Genomic DNA, 14,627 nt, shown 5'->3' on the forward strand with positions numbered 1-14,627 from the left:
AACACTGTTCTCACTAGAAACTGCCTGCAGCGTTCCACCACTGTCTTAGCCTGCTTTGGTCTAAGACAAGTGGGAGCACTTATGTGAACTGTGTTCTATGGGATGTCCCCACCTGTGCATCATGCCTACTGCTTGGCAGGCAGCAGATAACGATGCACAGAAGTAAACAGCCGTTTTCAACCCCTCTGTTGGCTGTACTGTCATCTTTAGTGCTGTGGGCACTGTGTCAAATTAATCAAAGGAACTGGAACTGACATCCTATCACTTTCTATTTGACAAGAACAGAATGAAGGAGTGGCAACAGATAATGGCAGCTCGCACGTATGCAGTTTTTTTTAATATAGATTTCAATGACTGACACTGGGCATGACTCATTGCATACACAAACACTTTCATACAAATGAAAAAACAAGAGCGATGACACAGCAAAAAGCTAGTTTTAAGTCATACAGGCTGGACAGCCTGAATTCCATGTCACCACGCAGGTAAAGTACGAGCTTTGATAACACTTCGAGTGTTCTTATGCAGCATAAGCAAAAATTTAATTGGAATGTTGCGAAAGCCTTTTCTTTTTCTTCGTAGAAGAAGCACTTTTGTAACACCAATGATATATGAAAGCCACTGCATGCAAAAGCTACACACGAACCAAGCCTATAGGCAGTGCAGTGAAAAACATCACTGTCATTGCTAAAGAAATAAGGTTTCCACATGGATCTTCTACATGGGTGATGAAAACGGCACTACCTTGAAATGAACACACTCTGCACATATTTCAATATTGTGTTCCTTTGCTTGCGAAAGCAAAAAACACAGACTGCACGAGACATGCTCGGTGACTGTTGTCACATGCAGCAAGTAAATCTTAAAAACTCTGCTTTCGACTGAGTATACAAATGCTGAAACTTATTTACAGATTGCAAGTCGGAGTCAATAAGTTGAGTAGCAGCTCTAAGTTGTATCACAAAACGTTTGCACACCATTGACAAACTGCACCTGTTGAAAATCCAGTGGCGCAAGTGGTTATATTTCTACAAACGTTCAATCATGTTACATGACACAGATCACTGGCACATGTTTCACTATAGTGGCTTCACGAAGGTCATTTGTGCCTATCACTGGTAACTAGGCTCCCCAAACACGTCCATATGTTTTTGTTCCTGACGATGCAGGGCTTTGTTTATAAACAGGAAACAACCCAGGCTTATAATAAATATTGTAAAATACATAAGATCATGAACATGAAGTAAGCTCAAACACCTTTGCCAGCAAAGAACAGCTGAGAAGAAATTCACAATATACAAAGATTCTGAACGCTAGTTTGAGAAAATTCCTCAAAGAATTACAATAGGCGATAAAAATTCCACAATATACCTCTCATGAAGCCACTTTCCGAAAGAAGCCCGTGTGTACACAGAAATCATTTTAAGTGTGCACTTGTTTTCTAAGCCAAAGCTTGTACCAAAACATTGTCCAACAAAGTAATCTTGCCACAGCCAAGTGTGTGATAGCTGACACAGTTGAGCAATTTGCATTACAGTCAAAGCATCCTAGAAGTAATTGTGTATAGTAGAACCTATTGAACTGTGGCATAATATTTTCGTTTCAATTCTGCTACTGCAACACGTGCCCTGATGCAATTAAAAAGTTTATTAGTGAACATATTTTAATCAGTAACTGATCATTGTGATCAACTGAGCAAGTAATGTTAATCTGCTCAAGTAATTTAGTTGGACTGGTGGAGCTCTGGAAATAATGTGTTTCCACAAGTAATCATTTAAAAATGTGTGTAACCTAAAAACCATACACACAGGCAGTAAAATTTGTCTCCCCTAATAGTTTCCGGCTGTTAAAATAAAATGCACAGGATGTTCGCAATGCACAACTAACAGTCCAGAGGCAGACTTCTGTGTCATGTTAATTCCTATGCTAAACAAATATAAGACTATCAATTTTAAATTTAAATTAGTTAAAGGACATGGCTTTGTTGCCTGCACTGTAGCTGCCTGCTATGCATATTTGCAATAGAACTGCTGTAATGCAGTCAGCCATGCATGCCAGCGTTAATATTTATGCCTACATGTAAAACATCACAACAATCTAGTAAGAAGTTACTTTTATTTCAATATTATAATGTGGAATAAGTGGCAGCAAACTAAAAGCTATCATGTGCTCACACGAGAGAGATAGAGAGCACAGTTTTCTTGTAAATGAGTTTCATGTTTTCACAACACTTTGAGGTATCGGAGCATGAGATACAAACATAGGTAGGAAAATCTGCAACAGCCACATTTTGCAGCAATTCAATCTGCTGTGAAAAGAAACTGAGATCATCTCGCACACAGACAAGCGCCATTTGATGTTTTCTCCAAAATGGTTTGACCAAGGACATTTCTGATGGTTTTGAAAACCAGCTGTCAGTTGCTAATTTATTATTATGGCAGAATTTTGCCACCAAACACTTTGTCAGAGTGAAAACAATATACATATCATATTGACCGCAAATAAACACAAGGACAGCAGAAGAGAATGCAAAAACGACACGGCGGTGTCATTTTTGTATTCTTTTCTGCTGTCCCCATCTTTATTTGCGGTCAATATGATATGCTGTGAACACCAACTAGGCCAAACTGAAGTTCTTATGAAAATAATATATCTATATTGAGAGCCAAAACAAATAAATGACTTCACTTAATTCTATACCAAACTAATTACTTTCACTCTTTATCACCGACTCTAGTGATGCTTTTCCTACGCCGATCATCACGGAACTTGTCCCCATTCCCGTCCTTGTTAAGACAATCTTGGTGGATTATAGTCTGATTAGTTCAACCAGTGGAAAAGTACAAACTGGTTCAATTATAACAAGAAGCATCCACTGCACTAGTGATCGATGGTGGTTCTGCAGCCATACATTAAATGACCTCAGCGATCGGTCAACAGAACAATGTCTTAAATGCCATGCATCTACAATTTCTGTGTGGGCTTCTTTAATGAAATACAACATCAGAAAGTTGTCTCCTTGGAGACATGTGGAGCAGCCAGAGTTGTAACTGTCTTGCTTATTTGCAAGCAAAAACTGTTAGGGAAGCAACACATTACTACTTACATAGTTTATTAGACTGAGAAGTGTTTCTTGGCCTGGTATATGGTATGGTAGCATCAGAAAAATATGGTAGGATCAGAAAGGAACCAAACGAAAACAAATATTGTAGCATACTTTTCGACGTTTGCTTTGGAACTGGCGTAAGCAAAGAGACTAGATCAGCTTGTAGTTTTTATACACTGCTATGAACTAGAATTTTCCTGCACGAAATGCAGCTTAAAGCTTAAAGGGACACTAAATACAAGTACTGAATCACTTTACACTGATAAATTATTGTTTATAATAATATTTTCGTTAATATTGCAGTAACAGGTTGACTATTAGAAAATAAAATGACTGACTATGTAATGAAGCTCAAGAAAGCTACACACTTGTTCAAAAAAAAAAAAAAAAAAGAAGTGGTTACTATAAACAAAGCATGTTTAAATCTGGCCTCTGCCTTTGAGAGTAATGACACGATACATTTCACATTGTTCAACATGATACACGTGAAAATTGAGTAACCAGGTGGGCCAGTTCATTAGCCACTTCAGTTGGCTCTTGTTGATTGCTCACTTCTGATGAGTAGCAAACAGAAATAGGCCTGTGATCCACTTGAACCAGTAGGTTATGTTTGAACAATTTCTCCTGGGCAAAGTAACGAACACATAAAAATAATTTTGTCACAGTTTTTAACTCTAAAAAAGAAATAATAATGATAAGAAAGGAAGAAAGAAAGAACACATTATTGACTAATCTTTGGATCTCGCAGCAACAAAAAGCAAAATCGCACTCAAAATATAATTATTGCACTAACAACCTGTCCATGTTTACATGGCCTCAAGGCCATAAAACCTACGAAGCAATTAACCAGAACAGACTTGTGTTTTGTTTACAGGAACACTGAAACATGTTCACAGAACAATTAATTACACAAGTGACTGAAGTAATACTGTGGGTTTAGGTGATAGCATCACATACCTTAAAAGCGAGTTCTAGTTAGCAGATTACTAATTAGTTCAAAGCAAAAATGAGATTAAATGTGGCATGAAGATATGCTTGCATCACCACTATTTCTAATTCTCTCTCTTATTTCTTTTTTTTTTTTAATGAGGAAAGCCAGCACGAAATCTTTCAATCAGTTCTGTTGGCAGACCTAATGGCTTTTCTTACTAGGCAGCGTCCCTGCAATAACAGCATGAGAATGAGGGCACAAAGCACATTCACATTGTGTTGCATTAGTTTAGGACATCCATTACAATGAAAATAGTAGCGCGGATCAAACATATAGAATACGTATACTCTTAAATACCTGAAACGAAATTCAACAAATATATATAATACCTAAAAAGCATGCCGTGACTTGAGCAGTGAGTATTCTTTAAAACTGAACTAGAATGGTAAGTAGTAACATCTACACCAAATAAAATCTGAGAAATACCCCTAATAACTTTGCCTTGTTGCGTTTTCTGTCCACAACAAACATAAATATTAGAGAGAGAGAGAGAGAGAGAGAGAGAGATGCAGAACAATGACTTCATGATGCTTTCTTTTCCTAATCGAAGGGCAGGATATCGAAATTTGATAAGTTTTTAAATGTCCACGCGTCTGACATGCGTTTGTGCATGTAAACAGTTTAGTGCACTAAATTATGCAAATGCTTCTGCAGAGTGTGGAATGTTGCTTCACACAATTCAGTAAAGAAGAAAAAGGGGAGAGAGGTAATAAGTTAACAACATATAAAGCATAAATATAAATTACAATGTAACTAGAAAAAATATAACACCTTGTAGATGAAGGGGTTGCACTGTTACAGAAAACGTGAGGCAGCATACTGACAGAAGCCTAAACCCTTGTTCTAGCCTCTCTTCCGAAAGCAAAGAGAGAGCTTTAGCATAGCAGAGACATGCTAGTGTAGATGTGTACCAGAATACTGGAAGACATATATAAGAGCAGCAGTGCTAATGGTAAGATCTTCTTGCATCGCAATCAACGATGATGCATTAGCAACATTTTGCATTCCACGACTCTTCTCTTTTAAAGAAGTATGTCAGAGTACCACACCTGCCAACCAATGAACATTAAATTTGTAAAAGTTGACACGACACATAGAAGAAGGGGGGGGGGGGGGGGTAAGGACAGAATAGGACACTTTTTTTTAAAGTTTGCAGTAAGCACACAATTTATGTCGAACATATAGATACTTTAACAATGATTTAGCTTTAGATGCAGTGCACAAGCAGCAGCAGCAATGTTAGAACAGCAGCAATTGAGAAGTAACACATTTTGTCTTTAGATCACAGTGGTGTGATTAAGTGGCTTTGCTGTTGGCAATTTCCCTTGCTTCAGGATAAATTTGCACCTGTATAAAATTGCTCAAAGCAAGTAGTATCCATCTCGCATTCTTTAATTCTCAGAAGACTTCTAACAGTAGGGTCAGAGACCAACGAGCGAAACTTTTTCTTTAACAAAATTTATTTTTCATAAACCTTGATGCGACAGTAAAATTGTAAAGCGTACCCAAATTTGTAAACTTTGCAGGGAAGTCGGGAATGTTGGCAGTCACAATGATTACATCAGAGCACTTATGCCACAAGATTAGTAGAGACAACTGGTAATTTCAATCAAAGGCTCTGTGCACTTCAGTTAAACGGCATGTTACAAGATGATACCACGGGCACTGCTGTTTGCTTCTATGCCTATCAGTATTCTGATACATGTCAACACTGGTCTGACCTTCGCTACACTAATACACCCTAAAGACCAGTAAAGAAACTTTCACTTTGGATGCAATGCACACAAATTCACCTGAACGTTTAGAGCTCAGAGTGGCACAGTCAATTTCAGTGCCCTACACTATGTGACTACACATAGACCCTATGGCATTGTTAAAGCTAGCCTTTCCAACATAAGCAAGTCAATGATACAGCTTGCAAACCAGACTTGCCACAAAAATAGAGCATGAATGCGGGCATGGTTGACAAACAATCGCACTCCTTTCTCACACCCATTAAAGCTAGAAAACTCCCACACCACACTATAAGAAACAACTGTCCACTAATGGAAAGAAACATTTTTCCATTCTAGATGTACCAGCTGTTTTTGCGCAAGATCCTCAACACATGCGTGTCTAACTCGAAGCCATTCAGAGGTGGCTGCACCAGGGTTAGGACAATCCCTCCACTATGAAAGTGAAATGTGCAGTAGGAGAAGAGCCGAATACCAATTGAAGCTCACGTGTTCTATAATAACCTCGGAATAACAGGCTAAACAATTGTGCCCGAGTCTATAGATTTTAGTGGCACTGGGACAAACACCACTGAATTGCCTCTGACTTCGGTAATTAAAGGGCAGTGGGTTTGTGCTTCACGAGTGTGGGCAATGACTTCTCCTGCACCATAAAAAAATGTTGCTCCCTTTACAGTTTGATTTTTTTTCCACCAATGACAATCATCATGGTGCTTGTGGGCACTTTCTTTCTCTAATGACATGCACTAATTACTGTACTGTTGGGAATGTTATGTGTGTCCACTGTGTTCCCAACAGAAAACACCAGACATGAGGCATTGGAGGAAAGAAGTAACCGAATGGATGACTTCAGCTATTGTTGCGAGTAGAAATTACGCCATAAAAGGTGCAACATCTTTAAGTGTACGCCATACTAACCTGCAAGCCATGAAGGCTGCCACAAGCCTTCTTTCTTCCAGGCTCCTAACCTTCAAAACGAAGGTAGAATGGGTGTCAGACTAGACTAGATACATTCTGGCTGACACTTTTACAAATGTTATCTATACCTGTTGTTCATTTTTACTTTTCTAAATGCGTACCATGAAAACACAAACATTTACATGTTCTCTGCAGTGATCTGGGATGTGACTGTGTGTTTTTCATTACTGCTAAAGAAATGCTATCCTGTGTGTGCGTGCTTTTCCTTATAGAAGAGGCGCTAAGATAGATTTCATTGTTGAAGGTGCGCCTTTTGAAATCAAGCGCATAAAGTGATCTCTGCGGCTACATGTTTTACCTTTAAAGAAGTAAAAAAGGCATGCTTATGAATGCACTGCACATCTGCAGTCTCACACAGTCCCTAGCATCCCGCCTTGCGAGAATGCGACTACGTGCTTTTTCCATCCAAAAGCAATAGGCAGTTTGCACAAATTGTAGAGACCTCTCGAGGCTGTAGCCAACCGCAGCATCTGCACATGCTTCAAATGCATGCAAGAACTTTTAAATGTACAACACCAGTGAAAGTCTCCCAAATTTAAGGCGGCCCTCTTCAGATTAGACAATCAGAGAGGCCTTGGAGTGTGCAGCCCATACACCTTGCGGTCGATTGGCGGCACATGATTGGTCGCCGAGGGTCCCCAGTCGTGCAGGCCGCCCGTGAAGGACACCCGATGAGTCAGGCGATGAGCAATAGAGAAGCCGCCACTGCCTTCGAGTTGAGTGAGGACGATAATAACTTGCCTGCACATAGAGTAGACAGTGTATCACTGCGGTGTAATAACTTAAGCTATGTGCAAATATTCGAAATCTTGAATGCAAGTAGAATATCTTGTTAAGCTTCCAATTTGAAAAATTGCTATACAGTATACATTTATAGTGTATGCAAATAGTTAAAACTTGCAAGGTTGAGAATGTTACCACATGATAGAAAAGACACATTGACTGCATGTTTATGATACCTGCTGCAAATGATGGGCTAATTAGCTTATATAACACAACTAGTTGGGTGAGTTATTGAGCCTTACAAGTGCGTGAATGTGATTATAACAGATGTGGACAACACAAAAGTCTAGACACACGTTCCTTTCTATTGTCTACATCTCTTAAGCACATTTACACATTCGTAAAGCCCATATAAGGCTCACCTATGTAGCGGTGGAATGCTGTCGACAGTCCTGAGGGTTGCTCTGGTGGAAACCACATTGACACTCTCAGAGCAGTCGCAGATAACTTGGACAAAGCGGTCAGGTAACCGGTTCTCCACAACCACCACGAGGCCAGCCCAGCCTTTCGTCAGGTAGTACGCAGTCATGCCCTCACGCCCCTGGAAGTACATATGCACACATACATAAACACAAAATGAAACAAGTCATCAAACAACCATTCGCAAAACCACACATGGCAGTCCTCAAGCAAATTGGATGCCACATACAGCTTGCACACAAAATAGAGAGTATTAGTGCGTCCAGTATTCTGGCGAATTTTTAGCAGTGGTGTAATCGTGTTGCTGCCGAAAATCGAGACCAGCAGAAAGGTAAAATACACTTGGTTAGAGCAATATTAGCTCCGTGTTTGTCTGGTCGAGCTCTGCACCACCAAGTGGGCACACACAGTGCAGGCCTTTCACGATTGCGCCCCCGCTCATTTGGTAAAACACCCAGTTCATTTGTGTTTACCGGAAAGCCGGGCACACTAAATCTTTCGAAGTATTGGTGCAATCATAATTTATTTGCACAAAGTGCCATCTCATAGTCAAAATTTTAACAAGGAATAATTGTTGACTAGTTTGTTCACCCATTTTTTCACAGCGCGGTCTTCTTGAGCAGAGGAACTTGCATGTAAATATATTTCATCCATTGGAACTTACTGCACAGTAGAGTGATTTCATGGGACCTTCAGCAGAAAAGAACTGTGAAGTTGTGTTTATGCTATTTTGTATAAAGACATAAAAGGTGTCTTCGGCTTACAGCACTCTGTGCAAATGCTGGCCAAAATGCCTATTCACATAGACTGGCCTGTTCAATGTGAACATCACATAATTCTAGGCACATTTTGTTAGTAACTAAGAAGCACTAAAGAAAATAATCTGTAAGGTTCATTTTTATTTGAAGTTTGGAACAGGCATCCTTGGTTTATGGCATTAATTTTTCTGCGCCACAAAAGAACACTGAACAGGTGACATAACCGTGCCTAACTAACAGGGACCTAAACAGACATTATGACATGAACAAGCGCTGTTCCCAAGCAGCACTTGTCTGTGTCAGCACAGAGAGCACATATTTAGTTTTGTCCCACTTAGTTTCATGTCCCACTTAGCTTCATAGGTCTGTGAGTGGTGGCGCTGGCTAACACTCCCAGGGTTCTACTAGGAAACATAAATACCCAAGAAAGTGGATGGCGAAACAGCGCCGCGGTAGTTCAATTGGTAGAGCATCGCACGCAGAATGCGAAGGTTGTGGGATTGTTCCCCACCTGCGGCAAGTTGTTTTCTCCTCCACTTTCATTTCCATTATTTATTGTTTCTTCATTTCATTTATTAGGCACAAGTAATTTCCCCTTTGTTGTCCTTGGTGTCAGTGTCTGTTGGCTTCTTATGATATGACTAATAAAAATCAGGCCCCTCAGTTAATCCCCTTTCTTCTCGTTTATTAGTTTCATGTTGTCATACTACTAAACATGGTCAAGTTGACCAAACCTCACCTTGCCAAAAGAAAAGCAGTACGAATGTAGCTTGCTTAGGAGCTGGTATGTACAAGGCTAGGGGTACAACGAATACAACGAACTCATGGAAGCATTATTGCGAGCATCCTCTGCATGAAACACAGCTTCTCTTAAGGCAAAGGGCTATGTTTATGAATGCTACTGCATTTAAAATGAAAAGGAATGGCAGCCTATGCACCTCGTGTCTCCTTCCCTTGGCTACAGTCAGATTGATTATGGCATCGGCCAGCACGTTGGCATGCGGAATGACCGTCTCGACCAGCAGCCGCTTGGAGCTGTGAATGGCTAGCAGGAACTTTGGGTACTGGTCGATCTTCGTGAGGCTTGTGTGCCAGTGGTTGAAGGCAAGACAGACGACCATGTAGGAACCTGGGTCAAGCACTGCGTTGCAGCCGACAAAGCTGCGAACCTGTCGTTTGGAGTGCTTCACCAGCGGGCCTACGAGACCCGCAGCAGGGTCCTGTGCCCGGAACACAACTACGCACAAGTCCAACTGGCAGCGCCGAGAACGTTCAGCACTCCTGCATGGGATATTACGACAAACATACAACACTTGCACTCACTGCACGCACAATCCATGTAAATACTGGCTCTACAGCCTCCAATCTGCAGTGCCAAGCCTGACACCAAGACTTATAATTTAATGCATTGCCCTGACTTGTCCTTCTTTTAGCTTTTTACTCTTAATTCTCTTAACAAATAATTAAACAACAATAATGGTGGCAAGTGTCAGTACAGCCAACTTCTGCTAAGCCAATCAGAGTGAAGCACACAAATTTGGTACAAATTATGTCATGCTTGAATTAAGCACATACATGTTGGCTTTGACTAATGCTCTGTGCTTTGTCTCACCAGCTCTGTGCAGTGAAGCAAAAGCTACATGTTGTATCAGCCTCTCAGGGTTAAGAACCAGAAGAAAGGCTCATTAACTGTCTGTTGCTAATTCTCCTATCTGCAACACCAGTTGAACGGAATGTTCAGAGATGAATCAGCGCCATACAATGATGGGCAAGTCCCCCTTCCACAAGACATGTAGCCAGTTATTGTGTATAGCTCAGCCAGTTGCAGCTTAGCTTCCTTGCTTAGCCAGTTCTTCTGTAAGGGCCCTGTAGCTTTTGGCGCACTGCACATAACTGCTCAAGAAACGTTTTACATGGAAAGGTGATGTTTGCTGGAATATTGCATGGGTACTTTGTATTAAAAATTTATATTCTGAAATTTTTTCAGATTTTTCTGTGCAAAGAAAAAATGACGTTCTTATAAAACCTTTTCTTTTTTGTACTAAATCTTTAATTGGATATTATTTTTCAAATTCTTTTTAATAAACATGTTGTTTGGGACTAATACCATTGGAAAGAGGATTTCTTCCTTTTCAATTTGGTACTATACACTTTAGTATCAAGCATGCTCTGTGATAGGAAAAAGAAGTATTTACGAGACTACCCAAAAACTGCTGCTTTTTCCGTGGGCAGGAAAGTGTCAAGCCAGAAGCCCTTGAGCATGTCACAAAACTCCTTCCAATTACGTATGACAATTTCTGCTGAGATATAGCATAAAATATTATGTCTTTCCTCTAGCAGATTTGATAGTGAAATTCGAGCAATGATAACTTGCTCACATATGATTCCAGGAAGCTTCTCCAAGACAAGCAGTGAACTTTGCCACAGGGCTCAGTCTAGTGGGTTAATTTCAAAGGTGGCAGTACTTGTTATGCAAGCATGGAGAGCCTGAAAACTATGTAATAAACCCTCAACAGCTATTCACTGCAATAAGAAGCACCTCACCTCTGGCCTTCCTGAAAAAGGCCAAACTCTACTTCAGTGCCTTCGAGAACTGTGAGCAGGGTGACAGCTTGGCTGTCCTTGTCTGTCTGCGGTGGAAGCACGCCTTGCAGGCGAACCTCGTTCCAGTCGACCCGAACTTTGCAGATGTCGATGCAATCAAAGAACCTGTTGAAAATAATATATTTGCTGTGGCTAAGCATGGCCTGTAATGCCCACAAGGGCAGCTTTTACACCCGACAGCACTGAAAATGCAAACAGTTCGGCTATCTGCCACTCCTGAGTAACACCTGAGAGTAACATAAGAAACTACTACTGCTACAGCATGCTGCAACTGCTGCCATCCCGCCCATCATGAAAGAGGCCCCACCACGACCATCAAAGCATGACTAACAAGGTTGGCTTTCTTGCTAGAAAACATAAATGGATAATATTTCAGGATACTCTTGAGTGACCCATGCGCAAACCTGCAGTGCTCATGTATCCTTTACTTAGCAGCCACAACATGAAAAGTGACTCTCCTGTTAACCTACAAACTTTGCTTAATGACCTCCAGAGCAAAGGTTACTGACCAGCGCATTAATACCGTATCATGCGCAGTTCTTTTTTTAATTATGAAACCGCATAAACATAAAGAGAGACTTCCTGTACTCACTTTAGGACGTCGCTGAATGACATCCAGAATACACCATCATCAGCCCCATGAGGCATCAGTGCTTCCCGCATTTCAGGTGTCCAGAGAGGAGAGTTGTCAGACCAGTCACCTCTCCAAGAATAGTGGCCCCATGGATTTCGAAGGCGCACCAGCCTGGAATTGGAAAAGCCACTTTGAAAATCACATCAAAATATACCATGAGGCAGAACAGCCACTCAACACACATTGCTTTAATGGTCTGGAGGAGAATTAACAGTCTTAAGAAGTGCCCCTCTGTTCCTTCCTTCTCCAAACTGCCTGGACGAAGTACTCTCGTAGCTTTATTTGAACCCACCATGCAGTTGCAGCAATAGCTATTCTATTTTAGTATACCCTTTTTCACTCTCACGCTTGATAACTTTGCGATTAACAAGTGTGAACCTTGAGATAGCACAGTACCTGTGTAAAGCTACGGTCAATGCCTACAGCACCATTTCAAGTCAATGTGCACCAATACATGCAAGTGATTTCAATTATGACCATCACCATACATCAAGCTAAGTCATTTTGTAAGAGTTGACTGGGCAAGATTTGTTTCACTGTATGAATGCTCCCAGTAAGCTGACTGCAGCTATAGGCACTGACCTAGCCACAAACAGAATGATGTTACAACTAAAAAAAATTTAGACATTTAGAACAATAATCTTATCTCATGTCAGCTTTGTGATCCTAGTGTGTGAATAATTATTTAATTGCTTTGTTTTACTTTAATTGTCTCATACGATTGTCAATATGAGTTCTTTTTAACATTTGAACATAATATAACAAAAAACACAGAAGACATTAATATTTTGCTTATTACCTGTGCAAGGAAGAGAAAGCTGAAAAGCTTGTACATTTAGTATGTTCTTGTTTGGTAATTGGCAGAGATATGCAGCAACAAAAATATTCGAAAGCCTTTTTGTGTAACATCCCTTCTATTGTACAATGGGGCACATGGTGCAGAAAAAGAAAGCGATGTATATTTTGTGTACCATAATTATAATGAGCAACATGTACAAAATTCAACAACTTATATATACAGTAGAACCTCGTCTATACATTTTGGAAAAAAAAAATGCAAAAAGGACGTAGTAACTGGGAAAACTTACAAACCGAAGTAACTAAAAAAATTTTAAAGATTCAACTATTGTTGACATCTACGAAACGCGAAGCGTCGCGCTGATCGTTGCGGCACGAGACATTGACGCATGTCGAGCTGGTAGTGCTCAGGCAGCCTGAGATGTGTTTTGTTGTTTTCCTATTGTGTGGTGTTTTAAGAGGGCGACGGGAGACCAAAATGAAATCGAGCTGGTGGGTGACGTGGGATGCTCCTGAAGGAAAACGTGACAAAACATGACGCCCACATTGCGCCGCCTGCAGCAAGGAACGGCAGCGCGTTTTGATCGTCGTCTACTAAAAGCGTGCAGTACGCTACCAATGGCACTACGTACCACATGCTCTAAGACGGATAGGTGAAAATGCTTATTGCAGTAGGTTTGGCAGAGATAGCTGTGAATGTGGCGTGCACTGACCTGGGCGGTGATTTTTTGGTACCAGAATAAGAAACTGTGCCCGCCGCTGTTTTCACGTGAGACGGGCGGCTATATACTGTTCTCGATCACACGCACCTCGCATCTTTTCTTGTTCACATAGGATCTAGTGGTCGGAAAACGTACATGATCGCAGTCTGCAGCACGGCGACACGTTTTGGTTATTGCCGATTAAAAGCGTGCGCTACGCTTCCTACGGCACCATACACTGTGAAACAGATAGGCGAAGATGCTTATCGCAATAGAATTGGTGGTGATAGCTGTGAATTCAGCACGCAATGACCCCGGAGACGATTTGCCGCTACAGAAATGAGAAACTGAGTGCACACCAGCATTTTCATGTGAGACGGGCAGGCAAGTCTTGCGGTGAAGCTGTCACGGCGGACAGTTATAAACTGTTCTCAATCGCGCATGCCTTGCGTGTTTTTTTTGTTTACGTGGGACCTAGCGGCCGGGAAACATATTATACGGTCACAGTTTGGCGACGTACCGAATGTTGGTGCCGAAAAATCGTGTTTCCTGGGAACGTATAAATCGGTAAAAAATTAGTGTAACTCTATTGGTTCATTTCCTGTGTTCTCGATTGCGAACATTAGCATGGGAAAACATACGTAGCAGGAACATATTACCGGGGTTCTACTGCATAAACAACATGCCTAAGAGGAACTAAATTGAGACACAGCTATTAATACGTAGACTTCACAGTATTGCCAAAGGGTCACTTTGAGGGCTATAAGCTATGGCAAGAATCTTAATGAGAATGTTTACAGACAGCATGTACGGTCATGAGCAACCCACCTAACTCCCTCAACGTCTTGGACGTCGAGCACTGAGTAGGCGTGTCGTGGGCGCAGTCCCACTGCATGGTAATCCTGGTCATTCACTTGCATGTTGCCGGAACCACACGAGGCACCCATCAGAAACCTTTGTCCAAGGCAAAATAGACAAGAATTAGTACAAAGCCACCTTTTCAGCACTGTATTCACCATCTCTCAATTCTTCTCAACACCTTTAGGAGACAAGCCACTAGTTGCAAGCTGACAATGACACCAAAGACCCTTTCAAGTGTTTGTTATTTTAGAAACCAACCA

The 14,627-nt window shown here is 41.0% G+C and overlaps 1 protein-coding gene and 1 non-coding gene across 3 annotated transcripts in view; one reads left to right on the forward strand and one right to left on the reverse strand.

The window, feature by feature from the left end:
- Positions 1-251: 251 nt before the first annotated feature.
- LOC142578918 (calpain-D-like) overlaps positions 252-14,627 on the reverse strand; it is a 29,282-nt gene continuing 14,906 nt past the window's right edge. The window contains exons 7-13 of one of the 2 annotated variants that reach the window (XM_075688618.1): positions 14,335-14,460; positions 11,966-12,118; positions 11,314-11,478; positions 9,708-10,050; positions 7,954-8,132; positions 7,403-7,549; positions 252-3,730 (exon numbers count right to left, since the gene is read on the reverse strand). In XM_075688618.1, coding sequence (XP_075544733.1) covers positions 3,655-3,730; positions 7,403-7,549; positions 7,954-8,132; positions 9,708-10,050; positions 11,314-11,478; positions 11,966-12,118; positions 14,335-14,460 — 1,189 coding nt within the window. In that variant the 3' untranslated portion in view covers positions 252-3,654. Of the gene's footprint in view, positions 7,550-7,953; positions 8,133-9,707; positions 10,051-11,313; positions 11,479-11,965; positions 12,119-14,334; positions 14,461-14,627 lie in introns of both variants that reach the window. The other variant, XM_075688619.1, reaches the window with a different exon arrangement.
- Positions 9,216-9,288, forward strand: TRNAL-CAG (transfer RNA leucine (anticodon CAG)). Its single transcript has one exon. It is a non-coding gene; the product is annotated as a tRNA-Leu (tRNA).

The sequence above is a fragment of the Dermacentor variabilis genome, chromosome 4 (assembly GCF_050947875.1).
Source record: "Dermacentor variabilis isolate Ectoservices chromosome 4, ASM5094787v1, whole genome shotgun sequence".
Lineage (NCBI taxonomy): Eukaryota > Metazoa > Arthropoda > Arachnida > Ixodida > Ixodidae > Dermacentor > Dermacentor variabilis.